Source organism: Chiloscyllium punctatum, chromosome 16 (assembly GCF_047496795.1).
Source record: "Chiloscyllium punctatum isolate Juve2018m chromosome 16, sChiPun1.3, whole genome shotgun sequence".
Taxonomy (NCBI): Eukaryota; Metazoa; Chordata; class Chondrichthyes; order Orectolobiformes; family Hemiscylliidae; genus Chiloscyllium; species Chiloscyllium punctatum.
Window position 1 is genome coordinate 9,237,661 of NC_092754.1, and position 23,164 is coordinate 9,260,824.

General features: G+C 44.1%; 1 protein-coding gene across 5 annotated transcripts in view; it reads left to right on the forward strand.

Annotated features, from left to right (window-relative positions):
* The first annotated feature begins 5,174 nt into the window (after window positions 1-5,174).
* plekhn1 (pleckstrin homology domain containing, family N member 1) overlaps window positions 5,175-23,164 on the forward strand; it is a 58,662-nt gene continuing 40,672 nt past the window's right edge. For all 5 annotated transcript variants that reach the window (XM_072586188.1, XM_072586189.1, XM_072586190.1 and 2 more), the window contains exons 1-4: window positions 5,175-5,372; window positions 10,703-10,805; window positions 20,509-20,655; window positions 22,853-22,933. In XM_072586188.1, the coding sequence (XP_072442289.1) occupies window positions 5,296-5,372; window positions 10,703-10,805; window positions 20,509-20,655; window positions 22,853-22,933 (408 nt within the window). In that variant the 5' untranslated portion in view covers window positions 5,175-5,295. The remainder of the gene's footprint in view (window positions 5,373-10,702; window positions 10,806-20,508; window positions 20,656-22,852; window positions 22,934-23,164) is intronic.

The following is a 23,164-nucleotide window of genomic DNA, read 5'->3' on the forward strand; positions in this document are numbered from 1 at the left end:
ATCCAACTACGTGGCAGTGCTTGGATAAACATTGACGGTAAGCACAATAGCAAGTGGCGATTGTATCAGTTCTTTGTGACTGAGAGAACCCACATGAAGGTGAAGGAGAAACAGGGCTACCTGCATGCAATGAACGAAACAGTCCCTGTTGTGGTTGCCAATGATTGCAGCAAGTTCATGGAAGACTTTGTTCCTTCATTCCATAGATTCCAGATAAGCTCAATTTTGCAAAAGCATGTCAGCCATCGATTCCATCAGTTCTCCTTTTCTACCCACACATAATTACTATTGTGGCTCTTCTTACCAACAGTTAGTAATTTGCTCTGCATCTGGATGCATTTTTCTTTTCAATCTTTATATTGAAATCCAGCTACCATTTTGAAATTAAATGGATAAGTGTAGATACATATAATCATGAGTGAGGCCACTTACTTAAGGGTTTATTGGAAGAATGACAGAATAGGGGAACACTGCTAAATTTTCTAGTTATGTACTGTCCGTACTGTAAACCTGAGACTTCCAATGGGTAATTGGACATAGAGTCATAAAGTTAGACAGCTTACATATTTCTGGAGGTTAATCATGTGACTTCCAGTCAATAGTTGCCTAATCTGTTTGTCGCTCACTGATTGGAAGATGAACTGAATCTTGGGTACTTTATTGGATGAGGTGATGATTCATCTAAAAGCCATTCCTCATCCATCTCCAACATGGTTCATAACAAGGAAACAGCAACATACCAGCACACTGAATAACGTGCAACACTATTCCAAAATCTAATGATTTATTTCTCCAGGATTGTTCTGAACTGACAATTAAGCTGTAATTTCTCGGAGCACTGGGGCAAAGGTAGAGAGTTGGCAACTGTATTTGTGCTAGGTTAGACTTTAGCTCAGTTGGCTGGAGTGTGCCGCCTAACAGTGTGGGCTCAATTCCTGGATTGGCTCAGGTTGCCACAAAGGGCTTCTCAACTTCTCCCCTTGCCTGAGGTGTGGTAACCCTCAAGTTAAATGCCATTGACAGAGTGGGACCATGGCAATGTCATCTTTGCCTCAGATTTAGGGTAAGATTCTCTGAATGACAATCTAATTTAATTGGCTTTATTGAAGACTCTGTTAGTTTAAATGGTACTGGTTGGGTTATTATATTCATATGCAGTTGAGTCTTCTTAGGGGATCCTCAGGGTACTCAGTGTCACTGCAATTGGTCCAATACAAAGCACAATTATAACATGTAAAATAAAGAATTTAAAATTTTCATCTTGAATGTTTCACTTGTTGCTGTTTTAATACTGACAATAATCCCAAGACTAGCAGTAATGTTCAAACCGACACAGTCAGTTTTTGGAAACTCCAGCCTGCTCAGTCACTGTAATGTTGAGAGTGTATCTGACCTGCTGTGCTTTCCCAGCGACACAGTCTCAACTCTGATCTCCAGCATCTGCAGTCCTCACTTTCTCCCACTATAGAGTCAATGATAACACTGATCTGTTTTGAGTAAGGTCGGTGAATTTATTGTTCCTGAATTCCTACCACCCTGACCTTTGCTGAATGATTCCTGATCAAATATCACCTCGATTTTAAAATTCTTATCCTTGTTTCTAAATCCTTCCACTTTGTCCTTCCCTATCTCCATAACCTCTCCAGTCCCATATGATGTCTGTGCTCCAATACTTCTGGTTCTTTGACCCACTCCAGTTTCCAACACTCCAGCATTGACAATTGTCTGTCAACTGCCTTGGCCCTAAAAGTTTGGAATTCCCTGCAAACAATCACTGTCTCTACAATGTTCTTTTCTCTTTTCAGCTACTCCCTAAAACCAACCTCTTGAATAGGCTTTCCATCACTGTCCTAAACATCTCCTAATGTGGCTCTGCGTCCAATCCTCCTTGACATTCCTGTGACATTCCTTGGGATGACTTTGTTCTTCTTTGAATGGTGTCATGGGATCTTTACAGTTATCTGAACAATTAGGCAAGTGCTCATTTTAACACTTCATCTGGAAGGCAGAAACTCTGGCAATACAGTACTGCCCCAGCGTTCAGATCTAAAGAAGTGTAATGTTGACCCCTGTTTCCCTGCGGGATCTGCTAAGTTTCTCTTGTACTTTCTGTATTGATTGTCTCAACAGTAGATTGTAATGCTGTCTATATTATGTGTCAGTGTATGCACGCGAGACATAGCACATAAATGGACACTTTTATGCATGTATGTACTGTGGTAGCACTATAACAACCTTCTGAGAGGTGAGACTGGTATCAAAGGAGCTGCAGTCATGCAATAAAGTGATGTTGTAAAGCTTTAACAATTACACAGATTATTCCTCCTGGTTTCCTGCATTATCTGGCACTCAGATGTTGTAAAATAGTGGCCACAAACTTTTTCACAGAGGTATAGTGATTATGGTATATATTGAATACTGGATTAGTGGTGCTGGAAGAGCACAGCAGTTCAGGCAGCATCCAACGAGCAGCGAAATCAACGTTTCGGGCAAAAGCCCTTCATCAGGAATAAAGGCAGTGAGCCTGAAGCATGGAGAGATAAGCTAGAGGCACAGGCACCTGATGAAGGGCCCTAATCCAGTATTTGATTTTCAGCATCTGCAGTCATTGTTTTTACCTTATATATTGAACCCAGCCCCCAAAACTTAGCTTAACTGTGAACCTAACCTTAAATAAAATACTAAGTTTAATATTAATCCTAATCACTGTCCCATCCCTAATTAATGTTAAATTCATCCAACAATCTTATCCATAGCTTCAACTTTAACCATAACCCCAATAAATAGCCTCAGCAGGGAATTCATCCATAACCCGAACCTCAAACGCTAAAATCAGTGTGAACCAATTAAAGATCAGAGTTCAAAAGTAACATTTGGCAGCTCAGTTATTACTTTGATTTTACTTTGCTGCTTCTCAATATATCTCTATTTCTCCTGAGGACAGTCACTCTTGAAGGGAATTAATTCCACATTTTATTTTGTTTATCTTCCATGTGTCAATATGTTGGTTTAACCAATGAATGTCATCAAAATAAGAGCAAGGATGAGAGTCATGCATAGGTTTATCCAAAACTGGTGTTTGCACACTCCCTAACAGGATTTACCAGACGGACACATCTCTCACTACTTTAATCTACTATGACGGCTATGTGCTGTCACCCATGATCTGGAATCTCCTCCCTCACCCTTTCTTCTCTCCTACTTTCAGGCACTGTCCAGCTTTTTGGCTACAGTAGTCATCAAATTTCCAGTTTCTCTCTCTCTCTTTTTGACGAGACAATTTACATCTGTCTGGTTCCGATGTCTTTCTCAGTTGGAGAACTGGTTTCTCACCCCCACATATGGGACCAATTACAGAGATGTGCAAAGTCCCACAGTGTTTGACGGGTTTGACGGTGTCGACCTGCCCCTGGTTCAGTTTCCTGGAGATTGAATGGACGTCAACAAAGCCCGCAAGGCTTTCAAGGTCGACTGGGGGAGGGGTGTTAGATGGTTAATTGTGCAACGCTGACTGGCGGTTGTCTAATGGAGGCCAGCGCTCCCAATAGGCTTTGAGATCCCTCCGCACCTGCCCACTAGCCTGGCCACAAGTTGTCCTGTGGGGGGGTGGGATGAGTTTTTCCCCAGAATGGTGACCTTGCTGCTTTTATAAAAGGCCATCCTTTAATCTAAATGCTCTAAGGTTGCACAGGGTGGTGTCTGTCTTGAGGCATCTCTTCACTCGGTCTGAATTGACCAGGAACATTGCTCCTCATGGGCTGCGTGGTCTCCTTTGTCCCTACCACAGCTTGAGGAGTCTACCTGCTGCCTGGCAGTGAATGGTGAACACATCCTTTAGTCACTCAATGGAAAATTCTGGAAAAATCACTGCCAGTTTGTGCTACCAATGAGATAAACATTGGCAGAATACAGATTTTTTTTCTTGATACGAACAGAATAAAGCCATTGGTGACTGTTTCCCACAGAGTGAGGGTATGTGACTGCCATTTGACCCAGAGACTGGAAGTCCAAACCCAAAAGGCAAACCCATTTCCAAGTGAATGCTCTTTGTTTGTGCTTTTTTAAATAAACAATAGGATCCCTACAGTGTGCAAGCAGGCCGTTCAGCCCATAAAGTTCACAATGACCCTCCGAAGAGCATCCCACCTAGACCCATTTCCCTATCGTATCTCTGCATTTCCCAAGGCTAACCCACCTAGCTGCCGCATCCCTGGACACTATAGGCAATTTCCCCTGGCCAATCCAGGGGAGAAAGTGAGGACTGCAGATGCTGGAGATCAGAGCTGAAAAACGTGTTGCTGGAAAAGCGCAGCAGGTCAGGCAGCATCCAAGGAGCAGGAGAATCGATGTTTCAGTCCACCCTGCCCTGCACATCTTTGGACTATGGGAGGAAACCAGAGCACTGTGAGGAAACCCACACAGACACGGAGAGAATGTGCAAACTCCACACAGACAGTCACACAAGGCTGGAATCGTACACTGTTCCCTAGTGCTATGAGGCAGCAGTGCTAACCACTGAGCCACCGTCACACCCATATCGTTGCTCAACAATGTTTTGGATTCAGTGACCCTTCCACAGAACAATTCTGAGGAAGGGTCACTGGACCCCAAACATTAACCCTGATTTCTCTCCACAGATGCTGCCAGACCCACTGAGCTTTTCCAGCAATATCTGTTCACATGGGCAATAAGAGTGTCTGGTGTCTCCATCCCAAGATACAGTGGGACTGGAAAATCCTCTCAAGATCCTTTTTGTTCTGAGCTAACCAGTACTAATAATAGCAGAAGGGATGAAATGATAGATTCTGAAGTGCACACCCCTGTGTAAAGTTATTCTAACTCCCAAGTACTTTTCACAAAATGATCACCTGACAAACACTGTGTTCTGAAACAAACAAGCCAATTCAGTTACAAACATGCTCTGGTTAACAGTAACGCTGGTACCACTGCACAGGGGCTGCACACACTGTAGGCTTGTACAATCAAGTCAGCCCTAACACAAGCTTACAGGAAAAACATTCTTCCCTCGTTCGTTTACCTGTGAGGCATTTTGGGTGTTGCATTTATCTGGGAAACATAAGACCTTTGACCCACCTGACAGGTTTGACTCAGGTTTGAGTCTTCTTGTCCCCACCCATTGGAGTCATTCAGTTTAAAGCGGAAACTGGCGAGGAGTTAAAACACATACACACACACACAAACAGAGGCAGCAAGTGATTGGCACCAGACTATCCACCAGCTTGTATTTGGATATTGGGCTTTGGGAGCCACTGTTGGCTCGGCTTCTCGGTTGGAATGGGCAACATTTTATCCTGTATTACAAAGAAGGAACGCCGATTGAGGAAGCCCACGAACAAGTCGAGAGATCAATGGTACGTAGAGTTAAAGTGTAGCGTTAAACAGCAGCAGAACTTTCAGCTGTACCAAAACAGAGCTGTGAAAAATCCTCGACTAGACATTTCTAAAACAGTCAAACATTTAGAATGGTGACATGCACATTATCAATTGAAGTAGGGGGTGACTGTTAATACAGACTGAAAGTTTCAACACTGTGAGCAGCTTAGATTTTAACTGCTTCAGTCGGACAACAACCACAAGCTGTCACTCGGTTAAATAAGTTCCATTTGAAATGAGAGCAGAATGTGCAAAGTAACCTATGAATGGCAGGGAGTGACAGGACTGTAACTTAATCCACATGGAGTAGAACAGCACATTTGTGTGAAACACACACACCCAGAAATTGTGGCAGAAACTCTGGCAGGATCTCTGGAACGACAGGGTCCAGCACGACTCTTTATTAAATCTGTTCCTCTCTCCCCCTGCCTCCACGGAGTTTCTGCAGCAATTTGTGTTTTTGTTTTGTTTTGTTTTTGTGTGTGTTTCAGCTTCTCCCAGCATCCGCGATGCTTTGTTTTATTTTACACCATGAATGAACACAGCTGCGTGCTGGTCTAACTCAACCGCAAACCATGAGGTGTATTGTCCCTTAATCGAGTATTGCAACATGCACTTTATGTTCGATGACTGAACGGGTGTGTGAAAATTGGTACGCAGAAAGAAGTGGCTGAATCTGTTAACCGTTGCATTACCTGGAGAAATTAAAGGGGTAGTTTTGTACAAAAACTCCGCTTTGTTCCCCCCCCCAATTCCATGTGATGTATTGGTTGCTTTGTGTAGCCATCACTCAGAAGTTTTTGTGACATAATTCGGTTCATTTTGTAACATTTGATGTGGGAGAAATTGCAGGTTGCAGTTTATGAGAATGCCAGGTCATGTTATTGAAAGATACAAGATTCTAAGGGGACTTGACTGAAAACAACAAATGCTGGGGATTACAGCGGGTCAGACAGCGTCCATGGGGAGGGGAGCGGGGACAGACCAGATAGACTCGCCCACAAAGGGAAACCAAAGACTAGAGGATGTAATCTCAGAATAAGGGGTTGTATGTTTAAGACAGAGATGAATTTTTTCTCTCTCATCTAGTTGTTAGTCTGTGGATTTTTTTTACTGTAGAGGGTTGTTGAGGGTTAATTGGGTCAATGAACATTTTCAAGGCTGAGATAGATTTTTAATCAGGAAAGGGAATTTTAAGTTTTGGGGTAAAAGCTGGAGAGTGAAGTGGAGGATTACTAGATCAGCCATGATCATTGACTGGCAGAGTGGAGTCAACAGACTGAATGGCCTGCTCTACTCTGTCTCATGGTTCCAAATACAGGGCTTTAAAGAAAGAAGGTTCTCTGATGTGTGATTAAGGGACAATTAGCATATATTGCAATGCTCTGATCATAATCACATTTTTCACATTATTATTTCACTTATTTTCACAATTATGTTAAAAGAGTAACATTCAGATTCCCATTGCCAATTTCATTTCTTGTTTAGAGTTTTCCTCCTCATGTATGTGAGAAATTTATCATCCAACTGTAAATTATTCTGACACATGTGCTGCTTGTCTCTTTGCAATGTGTTCAAGGTCTCATGGGTCAGGTGTTCAATTAATATTGAGCGAAAGTCATATATGACCATTCATTCATTTAATTTCTACACACGCTTAACACCTTCAGATTTGTAGTGTTGAAGTCCATTCTACCTCTAGTGCTAGACTGGCCTTTTTTATAAGAATAGTTAACTTCATTTCTGACCCTTTCTCCATAACCTTTTACATTGATATTCTAAAAGTATTCACCCACATCTGAAATGAACACTGCTGGGAACTCTGCTTCCACCAGTTTGTATCAGGCACCTTGATTCCTAGCAGCTGTTTCAATTCAAAATAGAATGACTTGATATCTTTGCCTTTATCTTTTAGTGATATTTTGTTCACTTACACAGACCACGGAAACCCTATTTGTCTTATCCAACCCCTCAGAACTGGTGCCAATAATGATAGAATCCCATACTATATGGAAGTAGACCATTCAGCCTGTCGAAGAGCATCCCACCCCTCTTATCCTATAACCCTGCATATTCCACTGCTAATCCACCTGGTCTGCTCATCCCTGGCCAATCCACCTATCCTGCACATCTTTGGACTATAGGAGGAAACTGGAGCACCTGGAGGAAACCCACGCAGACACAGGGAGAATGTGCAAACTCCACACAGACTGTTGCCTGAGGATTGAAATCAACCCGAGTTCCTAGTGCTGTGAGGCAGCAGTGCTAACCACTATGCCACCCTTATAGGCTGTTCTTTGATAAAGACTATTCTTTTTTGTTCTGCTGTTTCTTTATTTGTTAAAAACTCTATTGTGTGCTGTTTGCAGGTGGCTATGTGAAATGGCTACAGTGAACTTACTGTTATTGTATTAACATCGTTGACCTTCATTATCCATGAGTTGGCAATCCTGAAAAGCTACTGCATAGAATCATAGATATGTTCAGCATGGAAACAGACCATTCAGTCCAACTCATCCATGCTGACCAGATATCCCAACCAATCAAGTCCCATTTGCCAGCACCCGGCCCATATCCCTCTCAATCCTCCCTATTCATATACCTATCCAGAAGCCTTTTGAATGCTGTAATTGTTTTGGTCTCCACCACTTCCTCTGGCAGCTCATTACATACACCTACCACCCTCTGCGTGAAAATGTTGTCCCTTAGGTCTCTTTTATATCTTTCCCCTCTCACCCTAAACCTATGCCCCCTAGTTCTGGACTCCCCAATCCAGGAAAAAGACTTTGTCTATTTACCCTATCCATGCCCCTCATAATTTTATAAACCTCTATGAGGTCACCCCTCAGCCTCTGACACTCCAGGGAAAACAGCCCCAGCCTATTCCGCCTCTCCCTATAGCTCAAACCCTCCAACCCTGGCAACATCCTTGCATGGGGCCATGAAGTCTCCACAGTGCCATCCCTACTATTTCCGAGGCTAAGATGGGCAAGGGGATCAGAAAGTCTTGTAGAGGCAAATAACCTTCAATACTCTACAAGGGTGATATGCCATGTTGTTATTGATGGTTTGTCTTACCTTGACTCCATCCTCTTCCCCCTTAGGACACGTTCTTCCCACCTGCATCTGTGATACCAACTACACCTTCCATCTCTTCAGGAGCTTCCACTTCCCTGGGTCCCAGCACTTTATCTTCATTATGGACATGCAGTCCTTATACACATCCATAAGGATGGCTTCCAGGGTCTCCACTTCTTCCTGTCCAACAGACCCATCCAGTCCCCCTCCACCAACACCCTCCTCCACCTCGCCAAACTGGTCCTCACCCTCAATAACTTTTCCCTCAACTCTTCCATTTCCTCCAAATCCAGGGGGTGGCCATGGCCATTCGGATGGGCCCCAACTACAACTCCTCTTTGTCGGCCATGTTGAACAGTCCCTCTTCAGTACCTACATAGGCACCATGCACCAACTCTCCTGCTGTTACATCGATGACTGCATCAGAGCAGTGTTCTAAACCCAGGCTGAACTGGAGCAGTTCATCGACTTCACCCACAACTTCCACCCTGCCCTCAAATTCACTTGGTCCATCTCGGACACCTCCCTCCCCTTTCTTGACCTCACCATTTCCAACTCCAGTGACAGTCTCCAGACAGACATTATTATAAGCTTTCAGACTCCCATGACTACCTGGACTACACCACCTCCCACTCAATACTCTGCAAGAACTCCATAACAATCTCCCGGTTCCTCCGCCTCCGCCACATCCACTCGGATGAGGAGACATTCCACTTGCGAGCATCCCAGATGTCCACCTATTTTGAACAACGTGCTTTTCCACCCTCCGTTATTCAGACAGCCCTCCACCGCACACCCTCTACTCCTGTTCTACTGCTCTAAACCACCATCCCCTCCCAACACCATAAGGACAGAGAACCCTCTGTCCCCAATTACCACCCACCAGTGTCCCCATCAAATGCATCATCCTTAAACGCTAACTCCAACTAGACTCCACCACCAAGAACATCTTCCCCTCCCCCACCCTTCTCTGCCTTCCACAAGGACCACTCCCTTCAACAGTACTTGGTTTGTGCCACTCTCCCCACTGAATTTCCCCCCGAACTCTCAGGTACCTTTCCCTGTCACCAGAAAAGATGCAAAACCTGCTGGTACGCCACCCCCCTCACCTCCGAGGGGCCCCAACCAGTCCTTCCAGGTGAGACAGAGGTTCACTTGCTTCTCTTCCAACCTAGTTTACTGTATCAGATGCTCCCAATGTAGGGAAGACCACATCGGGGAGACCGAATGTAAACTTAGGGAATGGTTCACCGAGCATCGCAACTGGGCCCACAGGAGCTGACCGGATCTCCCAGTCACCGCCCATTTCAATTCCCTCAACCACTCCCTGTCCGACAAAACCATCCTTGGCCTCCTCCAATGCCACAATGAACCACACTGCAAATTGGAGGAATAGCACCTCATCCTCCGTCTGGGCAGCCTACAGCCCAGAGGACTCAATATTGAGTTCTCCAATTCCAAATAACCTCCCTCCCCCTTCTCTGACTCCCTTTCCAGCCCCTTCCCCTCCCTTCCACTCCTCCCTGCCACCAACCGGAGTCATCCCTCCCATTGACCAACCAGGTTGTACCCTCTACCTGCCTTCATGTATCCCTACTTCACCACCCTGCCCCGCCACTCCCTATATCTGCAGCTCCGCCCATATCCACCCCAGACCTGAAGAAGGGTAATACCCCAAAACATTGACTTCTCCACCTCCTGATGCTGCCTGGCCTGCTGTGTTCTTCCAGCCTCCTGTTCGTCTACTTTGGATTCCAGCATCTGCAGTTTTTTTTTTGTCTCTAATTGAGGGTTTGTCAGCAGCCAATAACAAGGTCTCTGTGGGAAATGGAAAGATGTTATGTTGAAACACCAAGGAGTATGCTTTATATATGGACAACTTTGGGTACATTTCCTGTTATATGGTCATGCCAACTCTTCCAACATATCCTCCACCTGGCACCTCCAAATCTTTCAACAAGGTTAGTAGGTGGAGAAAGATATAGTGCTCCATTTCTGCCAAATTTACTCAAGTGTCCACTCACTGGCACAATGATCTCTCACCTAGATAAGCTCAAAGTACACAAGTTTCTATGTTAGTTTAACAAAGGGACCATTGGTGTGAAGTGTGACTTAATATCCTCCAGCACAAATTTCCCTCATGCTTCTTACACATGCTGATACGTATCTACAATTCAGCAATTCCTCAAAAACAAATATACCTTCATTACAGTTCCTCTCTGTCACACAGGGAACAACCAACGCGGGAGATTTATGCCAAGGTACAAAAGAAGCCAGCAACTGAGCTGAAGGAAGCCGGTCCCATCCCAAAGGCAAAAACACATGTAGTGCAGGTAAGCTCCTATTTGTTCCCATGCTAACAAACATAACATGCAGCATTAAAAGGTTGATGTACCACAACAGAAGCATGCATGTGCAATATAACAAATCTCACCAACTGGGTCACTCATCTTCCAGTGAAGAGAAAGACTTGCATTTGTTTGGCACGTTTTGTAATTTCTTGACATTCCAAAGCATATGACAGCCAATGAGGTAATTGTTTTGAGGAGTACACATTGTTGGAGACGAGCCCAACCAGAATGTGAGTTTATAAGCTAGGCTAATACTTTAGTGCAATGCGACAGGAGAGCTGCATTGTCAAGAGATGTTGCCTTTGTAATCCAAGACTAAGGTTTTGTCTGAAAGTCAAGTGGAAATTGAAGATCCTATAGCATTAGTTTGAGAAGAAAAAGCAAGGGGTTTTGATGGAATAAATTTTGAGAAACTGTTTGAGATCTGAGAATGACGAGAACGAGGGTAGGTCCGATCAAGGACAGTGGTGGGAGACTGTGTATTGAGTCGGAAAAGATAGGAGAGGTCTTGAACAAGTACTTCTCTTCAGTATTTACGAACGAGAGGGACCGTATTGTTGAAGAGGAGAGTGTGAAACGGACTGATAAGCTAGAAGAGATACCTGTTAGGAAGGAAGATGTGTTGGACATTTTGAACAACTTGAGGATAGACAAGTCCCCCGGGCCTGACGGGATATATCCTAGGATTATGTGGGAAGCAAGAGAGGAAATTGCAGTACCGTTGGCAATGATCTTCTCGTCTTCACTGGCAACTGGGGTGGTACCAGGGGACTGGAGAGTAGCGAATGTTGTGCCCCTGTTCAAAAAAGGGAATAGGGATAACCCCGGGAATTACAGGCCAGTTAGTCTTACTTCTGTGGTAGGCAAAGTAATGGAAAGGGTACTGAGGGATAGGATTTACGAGTATCTGGAAAGACACTGCTTGATTAGGGTCAGCCAGCACGGATTTGTGAAGGGTAGGTCTTGCCTTACAAGTCTTATTGAATTCTTCGAGGAGGTGACCAAGCATGTGGATGAGGGTAGAGCAGTGGATGTAGTGTACATGGATTTTAGTAAGGCATTTGATAAGGTTCCCCATGGTAGGCTTATGCGGAAAGTCAGGAGGCATGGGATAGAGGGAAATTTGGCCAATTGGATAGAAAACTGGCTAACCGGTCGAAGTCAGAGAGTGGTGGTAGATGGTAAATATTCAGCATGGAGTCCAGTTACAAGTGGAGTTCCGCAGGGATCAGTTCTGGGTCCTCTGCTGTTTGTAATTTTTATTAATGACTTAGATGAGGGAGTCGAAGGGTGGGTCAGTAAATTTGCAGATGATACGAAGATAGGTGGAGTTGTGGACAGTGAGGAGGGCTGTTGTCGGCTGCAGAGGGACTTAGATATGATGCAGAGCTGGGCTGAGGAGTGGCAGATGGAGTTCAACCCTGCCAAGTGTGAGGTTGTCCATTTTGGAAGAACAAATAAGAATGCGGAATACAGGGTTAATGGTAGGGTTCTTGGTCAAGTGGAGGAACAGAGGGATCTTGGGGTCTATGTACATAGATCTTTGAAGGTTGCCACTCAGGTGGATAGAGTTTGTAAGAAGGCCTATGGAGTATTATCGTTCATTAGCAGAGGGATTGAATTCAAGAGTCGTGAGGTGATGTTGCAGCTGTACAGGACTTTGGTTAGGCCACATTTGGAGTACTGTGTGCAGTTCTGGTCGCCTCACTTTAGGAAAGATGTGGAAGCTTTGGAGAGGGTGCAGAGAAGATTTACCAGGATGTTGCCTGGAATGGAGAGTAGGTCGTACGAGGATAGGTTTAGAGTTCTCGGCCTTTTCTCGTTGGAACGGCGAAGGATGAGGGGTGACTTGATAGAGGTTTATAAGATGATCAGAGGAATAGATAGAGTAGACAGTCAGAAACTTTTTCCCCGGGTACAACAGAGTGTTACAAGGGGACATAAATTTAAGGTGAAGGGTGGAAGGTATAGGGGAGATGTCAGGGGTGGGTTCTTTACCCAGAGAGTGGTGGGGGCATGGAATGTGCTGCCCGTGGGAGTGGTAGAGTCAGATTCATTGGCGACCTTTAAGCGGCATTTGGATAGGTACATGGATGGGTGCTTAATCTAGGATAGAAGTTCGGCACAACATCGTGGGCCGAAGGGCCTGTTCTGTGCTGTATTGTTCTATGTTCTATGTTCTATGTTCTATGTTCTATGTTCTATGTTTCCACTGATGGCGGGGTCAATGGTGAGTGGGAATGTAAATTAACCAGTAAATTAGAGAAGGTGAAGTTGAGATTTTTTTTTGTAAACTGTTAATTGTTCTGGTTGGAGTCAGATTGAAATGGTGATGAAAAAAATTCAATTCCAACTTTCAGTATGGAATTAGGTGAATACTTAATTGCAGGGCAGCAGAGAGAGATCATGGGCAGTGGGGATAATAGGAGGTCCCTTCATAGGAGCAATAGGCCATATGGTCTATTTTTATTCTCTCTGGTTCAATGATTTTCCTTAGCGCCACAGCCAAGCTGCAACACTCAACAACATCTCGCTCCGAGCAGATCACATCATTCATTCCATTTTGGGAACATTACTGGCTCACCTGCCAAGGCATTAGGCAATGCCACCCTCTGAAACATGGCAAATCATCATAGTAAATATTTCAAGCAGTCCAAGTCTGTGTTCTAGGAGAAAGTGAGGACTGCAGGTGCTGGAGTATCAGAGTTGAAAAATGTGGTGCTGGAAAAACACAGCAGGCCAGGCAGCATCTGAGGAGCGGGAGAATGTTCTATCTAGCAATAATATATAAATGAAAGTATTAGCTGTCAAATGTGGTAATGTGAAAGATTCTTGGCCCTCTTATTGAAAACTAACCAGTGACAGAGTGACATTGGACTGTTGTGGCTATGCCTACTCTGTGACACTGTTACACTGACAACTCACACCTCAACCCTAATGGGTTCACCTTGTTTCTATTTCCGAAACCGTTAAATTGCTGTTAGTTTTCACTACAGAAGCTTCAGCAAACAATAAATGTGTAATTTCCTGAACTATTGCAGCAGCCATTGTGTCACTTCTTCGGTCTGAGAATTCTTGTCATAAACAGCTCCCTCACAGCCTCAGGTGACATCTGTACATGAGTCACTGATTTGAATACAATGTACGGCAATGATGCTGATACTCTCCCTGTTTCTGTGTGAACGTGAGGCAGTGGCAGGACTGAGTGACCTCTCTCATTGTATTGCTGAGCTCTTCTCAGTCATTTTCTGGATCCTAGAATCTGTGAGACAATCATTTATGACTTCTAACCTTCGCTCATAGAACTGGGGAGAAATGTGAAAGGGTCACATCTCCAACTGAGCCCCAACTGAAATGCTTCGAATTGGGGAAGCAATCTGTTCTCACCTTTAACAAATAGGATAGGAGCGGAAGATGACCATTCAGTCTCTCCAGCTTGCCCTGCCATTCTATCAGGTCATGGTTGATCTGTCAGTGTTTCGAATTCCACTTTGTCATCGACGCCAATAAGCCCTGATTCTCTTGCCTGTCAGACATCCATCCACTGCTGCCTTTAACTTAGGCAATGACACTGCTTCCACCATCTTCTGAGGCAGAGTGCTAACATGGAACAACCCTTAGAGAGAAAGGTAACCTCTGTTCTCAAAGGGTCACCCCTGACTTTGAGACAGCGCCCCCACCCCATCCAGGTCTGGACTGACGCACAACAGGAATCATCCTAACCCTGTCCATCTCGTCAGGGCTGCTTGAGGTCTTATAATCTTCAACTGAGTCATACCTCACTTTCCTAAACTCCAGTGGAATCAAACCCAGTTTTGTCCCCGCCTTTGCTTGTGAGACCACCCACTCAGTGTGAATGTGGATCAGTTGGCTGGCTGGCCAGTTTGCAATGTGGGATAACACCAATGGTGTGGGCTCAATTCCATCTGAGCTCACCAAAACATTCTCTCTTTGCCTAAAGTATAGTAATCCTTAGATTAAGCCAGCAGTAGTTATTTCTCTCGAATGAACAAGTGGGACTATAGCAACTTTTGTTCTGTATAAACCTTCGCTGAACTGCCTCGAATGCATTTCCACCTGTTCCTAAATAAGAAGACCAAAACTGCATGCAGTATTCAAGACATGGTCTTGCCAATGCCCTGTATAGCCTAACTTTTACATTCAATTCCTCATGTAATAAAGAATAGCATCTGTTTAACTACACCTCTTGGTTACATGCTGAACTTGCATTCTAACATTTTGTGACTCAAACACTATAACACCTTGATGTCTCTACATCTTGGATTTCCACAGTCATTCTCCGTTCAAGTAATATCTTACTTTTTTATTCTTACTGCTAAAGTGAATGCTGTGTATAACTGAAGCATAACATCCTTAATGTCATGTCTGATTCCTCTCATAATAAAGGATAATATGTGATGATGTAATAGCCTGCATACTTATGTATATACATCAGAACACTTAAACACCATTAACATCATAAATGGGTTCATGATTTCATGATGATATATGATGAAATATTATCAATGTGCATTTATGTAGCATCTCTTTGAGAATAAAGGATCCCAAAGTGTTGCATTTGAGCATTTTCAAACAAAATATGGCACCAAACAATATAATCAGTGCTAAGAAGGAAAGCTGCTTTAAAGAGATACGTGCTGAGGAACATTTTAATAGAGGAGAGAGGTTTCGGACTCCAGAGTTAACAGTCTAAATGAGTGAGCATGCACCAGTGGTGGAGCGATGGATGTGGGAGAGGAGTAAGAGGCGAGTGTTGAAGGTAGGCTGTATTTTTGGAGGCCTGTGGGCAGTAAAGTGGAAGGGGCAACGTAATAGAATGACACAAACATTTGGCTAGGGCTTGGAAATCAAGGTGTTGTTGAAATGACGCAACAATCTAGACAAAGACAAATCTGACCTGTTGGATATTGAAGTTGTCATGATCGGAGGAACAGAGGTGTGGGTCAGAATTTCAGCAACAGCTCCAACATGGAATCCCCTTCAGTGGGAGCTAGGTTTAGAGCATTAGGAACTGATCAGTGCCTTTTATTAAAGTGACATTTCAGCATTAGAGGAGTGGTCATAGAATTCCTACAGCAAGGAAGCAGGCCATTTGTCCCATCACGTTTCCAGCTAGCCTCCGAAGAGCATCCCACCCAGACTCATCCCCCTCTCCTGTCCCCATAACCCTGCATTTTCCACGGACAATCCATTGAACCCGCATATCTTTAGATTGTGGGAGGAAACTGGAGCACCTAGCAGAAACCCATGCAGACACAGGGAGAATATGCAAAGTCCACACAGACAGACACCCAAGGCTGGAATCGAACCCTGGTCCCTGGCGCTTTGAGGCAGCAGTGCTAACTACTGAGCCATCATGCTGCTCCTAATGTGAAAAAGCTCTTTTTCATAGAGTGAGTAGTTAGGATGTGGAATACACTGTCTGGAGAAGAAGGTTTAATTGAGACATTCAAGATGGTATTGGATATTTGTCTGGGTGGAAATGAAATTCAGGGATATGGGGAAAAGGCAGGAGGTTGGCTCTAAGCGATGGGCCAAATGGCCCCCTTCTGCACCATAACAATTTTGTGATTTGACACCATTCTAATTATAAGAACATGGCATTGAAGAGCATCTACAACTGGACATTTAATTAAAACCTAATTCTCTTCAGTATTAAGTGAAAACCTATGATAACAAGCTATAAATTAGTTTGGATTTAACAAAAGCAAAATAATAAATATGCATTTTTATCATCCCAATTGGTCGACGTTTTAATGTCCCAAAGAGATTTTCAGCTGATTCAATACTCTCTTGACGTGTAGCCTTTGGTGTGATGTAGAATATGAGGGCAACCAATTGGTGTGCAGCTAGGTCTAAATGCAGCAATGTGATAATTGCCAGATTATTTTGTTTTAGATCATAGACCAGTACAGCGCAGTACAGGCCCTTCAGCCCTCGATGTTGTGCTGACCTTTTATCCTACTCTAAGATCAAACTAACCTACATACCCTTCACTGTACAATCTTCCATGTGCCCATCCAAGAGTCACTTAAATATCCCTAATGTATCTGACTCTACTACCCACCACTGGCAGTGCATTCCACACTCTCTGTGTAAAGAACCCACCTCTGACATCTCCCCTAAATGTACCTCCAATTATCTTAAAATTATGCCCCCTCATGATAGCCATTTTCACCCTGGAATAAAGATTCTGGCTATCCACTCTATCTACGCCTCTCATCATCTTGTACACCTCGATCAAGTCACCTCTCATCCTTCTTCGCTCCAATGAGAAAAGCCCTAGCTCCCTCAACCTTTCGTCATAAGACATGCCCTCCAGTTCAGGCAGCATCCTGGTTTTATTCATGTTGTTTGTGAAATATGTATTGCCCATGTCACATTGGGAAGAACTCACTTCCTCTCATCGTAATACTGCCATGAGATCTTTCACATTCCAGCCAAAGCAAACAACAGTACCTCTAAGTGTTCAGCATGTCTACAGCATGTACTGAATAAGGCATGATCTCCCATTTATCTAACCCAGAGGTATGAGTGCCACCCACTGAGCCCACACTACAGCCATCACTGCTGCACAGTGAAAAAATTAGATGCATCAGTGTTTTTCATAGTGCACTTTCAGGAAAGAAAAGCAATGTCATAATTTTTAAGGTTGACTGATAAGGCTGTGGAGATGCAGTACAGAAATTCACCAAGTTGCCTTAGACAACACCTTCCAAACCAACGGCAGCTTCGATCAACCAGGACAAGGGCAGCAGATACACCACCACTTACCAGTTCCTCTGCAGACATCCACCATCCTGACTTGGAAGTATATTGTTGTTCCTCTACTGTCGCTGGGTCAAAATCCCAGAACTGCCTCCCTAATGGCATTGTGGGGGAGGTGCCTACACCAAATGGACTGCAAGGGTTGCAGAAAGCACCACCTGCTTAAGAACAATGAAAGCAATAAAAGAGCCATTGATGCCCACATCCCATGAATGAAAGAAAAATATTCTTGAGGTACAGATTGTAGATAATTTTTGTTTGCCAGTTTAGATCAAGTTGCCAACAGTCTTGCCTCAGGGACACACTGACAAAGTCCAGCCACATCAAAGCCAGCAAAATCAATGCCAACTAATTCTGACAGATGTTGCAAGACTTCTTTATTCTTGCGTAACTTTTGTCTCCACACTGTGCAGAGCTGGAATAGGTTTGGGAAAATGCCACATTGGAAAGCTAATAAAATGTCATTTAAATATAAATATATATCAGAACCACAGACAGCATGTCAGTCATCCATAAAGAGGAACGACAAATTATGTCTCTATCTCTCTCACTGTCTCTCTCGCTGTCTGTCTCTCTCTCACAAACACACACACACACAAACACACACATATGCTGGGAGCAGGAGAGTTGACGTTTTGGGCATAAGCTCTTCAACGAAGGGCTCCTTGGATGCTGCCTGACCTGCTGTGCTTATCCAGTGCCACACTTTTTGACTCTGCAGCAGATAACTAGCGTGCCTTCTGCATGTAATCTAGGCTAATACAACAGCCCTCTTTCAGATGTGATGCCCCATCAGTTTTACACGTTTTGAAGCAGAGTAAGGGAAGTTTCTTCCAATTTCCCGGTCGATAATTAACCCTCAAACAACATTGACTAAAAAGAGATTGCTTTGTTGCTTATCGTATTGCTGTTTGTGGGATCTTGCTGTGCACAGTTGGCTGACAGACTTCTTAGATTAACAACAAATAGAACTGCTGTGGAACTTCCTGAATTTGTGAAGGCCTCTATCTAAAAAAAACAACGTTCTTCTTTTTTCGTTCAAACTCCCAGCACTTGCAGTCTTCTGCTTTAATTCCAACCTTGCATAAGCCTGTCTTTTCAAGCTTACAGTCAGAGCAGGGTCTAGTTCTCCCAGTTCCCTCTGAGCTAACTGCAACTCAGCCTCAGCCATGGCTCTCTGCTTTCAAAGATGTTGCACTAATTGCATTTAGATGGAGCCCATATGGATTTTGAGCCAAACAGTCTGTGCACACTTCCCAACACATTCTTGCTGCAGCCTTGTTTCAAAAAGATCAGTAGTATGTTTCACACTCCAGAACTCATTCCTCCTTTGTTCCTAATTAGTCCAGGGCGATTTCTTAAATGAACTAAAAATGGATAATGAGCACATTTTCCACAATGTAAAAAGTGCAACAAGCAACGTATGTTCATCAGATTTTGGGAGGAAATAGAACCATACAATATCAATAACAAACGCTTCAGGTTGCTGGAATGAAATTCCTGAGTCTACTGCTTTAACTAAGGCATCGATGCCCTTTATTAGGGTTTAAAATCGCAGATGAATCAGTTTCACACATCACACTTTGTGGCTAGCACTGCTGCCTCACAGCACCAGGGACCCGGGTTCAATTCCAGCCTCTGGCGATTGTCTGTGTGGAGTTTGCACATTCTCCCCGTGTCTGTGTGGGTTTCCTCCGGATGCTCCAGTTTCCTTCCACAATCCAAAGATGTGCAGGTTAGCATGAATTGGCCATGCTAAATTGTCCATAGTGTTCAGGGATGTGTAGGTTAGGTGCATTAGTCATGTGTAAATGTAGAGTAATATGGTAGCAGAATCGGTCTGAATGGGTTACTCTTCGGAGGGTTGGTGTGGACTTGTTGGGCCAAATGGCTTGTTTCCACACTGTAGGGATTCTATGATTCTAATATCATAAAGCTCAAATTCAACCCAGAGACTTGCCTGAATTCCAGCTTGAGGGAGTGGCAGCCATGTTTGATTTGTTGATGTCAAGTTTTTATCTCAAAATGTGGATAGCACCTAGGTCCAGTGAGCCCCATTTCATCAGGGGAGGGCTTGGGACTTTGGGGGAGATTCTCTGGGGTAGTGGGTGGTTGGAGAGGAGTCAGCGATCATAAGGGGCAGAAGGGTAGGAGTGAGAAAGGGGAGATCATTGTAGTGAGGAGGGAGATTGGAACGGCTGATCTGGGTGGAAGCCAGGATTTGGGGTGGAGAGGGAGATGATGGGGTTGGTGCTGCTGGGGGAGGTCAAAAACCAAATGGGGAAGACCGGGAAAAGGTAGGAAAGTGGGATTGGCAAGGAAAACTGGAGGCCAGGCAGTCGGAATTATCGGAGACTGAATTTGATCTGAGATCAGGAGGGGAGGGTACGTGGGAAATGGAGATTGGAGGAATAGAAATTTGGTAAGGGTGGTTTGAGGGGGAATGGATTTTAAAGTCAACAGGATGTATCAAAGGGTATAGGAAATCTCTGACCACAAAAGGTTTGGATGAGCACAGGTTTGGATTCCTGGGAGGGCCATGTAGCAGGAAACACTCCTGCTAGCCCACAAGCAGTGTTGGAGTGGCCTTAGCTTCCTGATCCACCAGTCATCATCTCTCATTAGCTGCTGGGTTTTCTGAGACCCGGGATATCTGCTTAACAAGGAATAAAGCTAAAATGAAGGAATGCTGTGAGGCTTATAGCCTCAATCAGATATGTAAATGTGGCTTGTGTTTAGCTGCAATTATTTTATTTTCCACATCTTAACATCTGAACGTTTCTATTCCACCCGTGCTTGAATTTTAATGTTCTCCTCACTCTGTCGATAATTCGTGATTGATTCCCCGGTTGCTGGATCTGCTGTCAATCGTGACCATTTTATCTGTTTCAACTAGGAAGCGAAACAAAATGATAAAGAAGACATAGAATCAAAACTATGCTACTACCCCATTAAGGAGTGGGATCAAAGCGGGGTGAAGCTGGAGGACCTAGGGAAGATGATTTATTGCTCCAAGGTTAAAATTTGCCGTCAGCCCTGCAAGGTAAGGAATGCCATTGTTACCCCGTTCCAATGTTTCTCAGAGGAAGAAGGAAGGTGATACTTGCAATGGGTCCCCATATCGGCAGAAATGGGGAAATGAAGTTGAGGCAAAAGGTTGGCTGTGATCATATTGAATGAATGATGGAGAAAGCTGGAGGGGCTGAATGGCCTACTCCAGCTCTTGTGTCTTGTGTTTTTATCTTAGGACTGATTCCTGTAAGATACTGAACTACCAAAGGGGCCTGATCACCATTGGGGTCAAATTGATATCATACAATACTCACTGAGGTAAGAATAGAATCCCAAAGTGTGGGAGCAAGCCATTTGGCCCCACACTGACCTTCTGAAGACTATCCCACCCAGACTCTTTCCCCTATTATTCTACATTTCACCTAACTATTGCACCTAACCTACACATCCCTGGACACTATGGGACAATTTAGCATGGCCAGTTCACCTAACCTGCACATCTTTGGACAGTGGGATGAAACCCATGCAGACATGGGGAGAATATGCAAACTCTACACATACAGTCACCTGAGGCTGGAATCGAACCTAGGTTCCTGGCGCTGTGATGCAGCAGTGCTAACCACTGGGCCACCCAGTAGGCATTAGATAAATGAAACCGTTCCACTGGAGGCGTTGCCAATTAGATACGATGGATAGGAACTCCATTTGGACTCAAAAGGTTATGTCTGAAGCCCTATCTCAGGATTTAGGACCATGAGAATTGCCTGATTGGAGTATTCCAAGGTGCATCTCGTTTGACCTCCACCAACATGATATAATGGCTATAGAGTTGCTGACCAATGACTGCCATCAATTACTCACCAATAAACTCAGGCACGAGGTGAGGGGAAAACTTCAGTGGTGCAAAATTCCAGAAAGGGTGGAGCCAGTGAAATTGGCTCTAGGATGTCACTGGACACACCCAACATTGATCATGGTGCATGTCCCATTGTTCACATGGTGGGCCTGGTGTTACCACTCACTCAGGGAGCCCAAGTTCCTGTGGCAATGTACACTTTTACAGGCATGTAGTAGTCTGGAGTGACGATAGTGGTTGCAGATTATCCAACATTCTTTCCAACTCTCGGTCTCCTGGTCTTAGCTCCATCCATCTGTTTTGCTCCTTCTTGGCAATCAATGTCCTGGGGTGGTGCACAAACCAAGGAGCTCCTGACTTAGAGGCAATGACACAACCCTCTGTACCATAAGACCCCCCAGTTGTTCATGTGTCGTATTCCAAAATGTTACTTTTGGATTTGAGTGGACAACTAGAGGGCCATGTTGTGCAGTGTTGAGAATTTCTCCCATGTATGAACATCTCGTTCCAATATTAAAAGTCCCAGATCATTGTTGAGCAACGGAGTGAGTCAGTCCATGACATTCTTACCCAATTCCAAACAGCAGTTGAATTGATTATTGCCAGGTATGGACTGGGGCCATTGCATTACTCAGGCAACCACAAAATGTAATTTGCTTCTTGTGAACTGCTTCAGGATGTTGCTGACTTATGTCACACAAAATCAACAGTCCTCGAAGGCCAGAGATGAAAGGGATGGGGCACAAGTAAGGATGAGCTGAAGTTCACGGAGAGTGGAAACGAGAGGACAATAGTCAAGCCTCTTGAAGATGTGTCTCCAGCTTCACTGTGCTGCCTCAGCCTGGCTTCCAGTCTGTGTCCCTGTCTGGGGAGCAAGGGAGAGGCTGAAGACTGGAAAAGACCTGGAACTGAAACTTGCCTGTTTGCCAACCTCTCCACCCTCCCCTCCCAGCATGTGTTATCTGCCTCTCAGAGTAGAACTACATGAAAGTGGAAATATCCCAATACGTTGCCAATCCCTGGTGACAAAATAAATGTTTACAACCAGCACCAAGATCTGAGTAATAACCTACTGCTGAGGCTTGAAAGCTGCCTGTTCTCAAACTCTACGGAGGGAATATTGAGCTGCTTGCTTTAACGAAATGGTCCAACAACAAAACTTTCAAACCAGTTAAGTTTTAGAATGTGTGATTTTTAAATGTAGAATTTTATTAGTCCAGAAGAATATCTTCTGCTGATTTCTGTCAAAGGGGACATCTGACTACAGTCTGTCGTGTTTGATCAGTGCATCAATATTTACACACCGTTTATGGTCTGATAAACTGGAGCCTTTATAAACTGCTAATTAAATAAATTGTGTCTCTAATTGTAGGATATTAATAACAGGTGTTTGATATTATTCCAAAACCTCCTGCTTATTCTCTCTGAGGATTCCCATGGCTTCACATACCAGGTAAGTCTGGCTTAGACTCATTAACCTGTAGAATATGGACCCAAGTTGTGGGTGTTGAACAATCTGTTTATCATTCTGATAGTTTCATTGCACGGATTTAAACAAAAGTTTTGATTTTCCTGGAAAAAGAAATATACTGTAAAAGCTGAAGCAAAAATAAAAATTGCTGGAAAAGCTCAGCAGGTCTGGCAACATCTGTGGAGCGAAATCAGAGTTAACTATTCAGGTCCA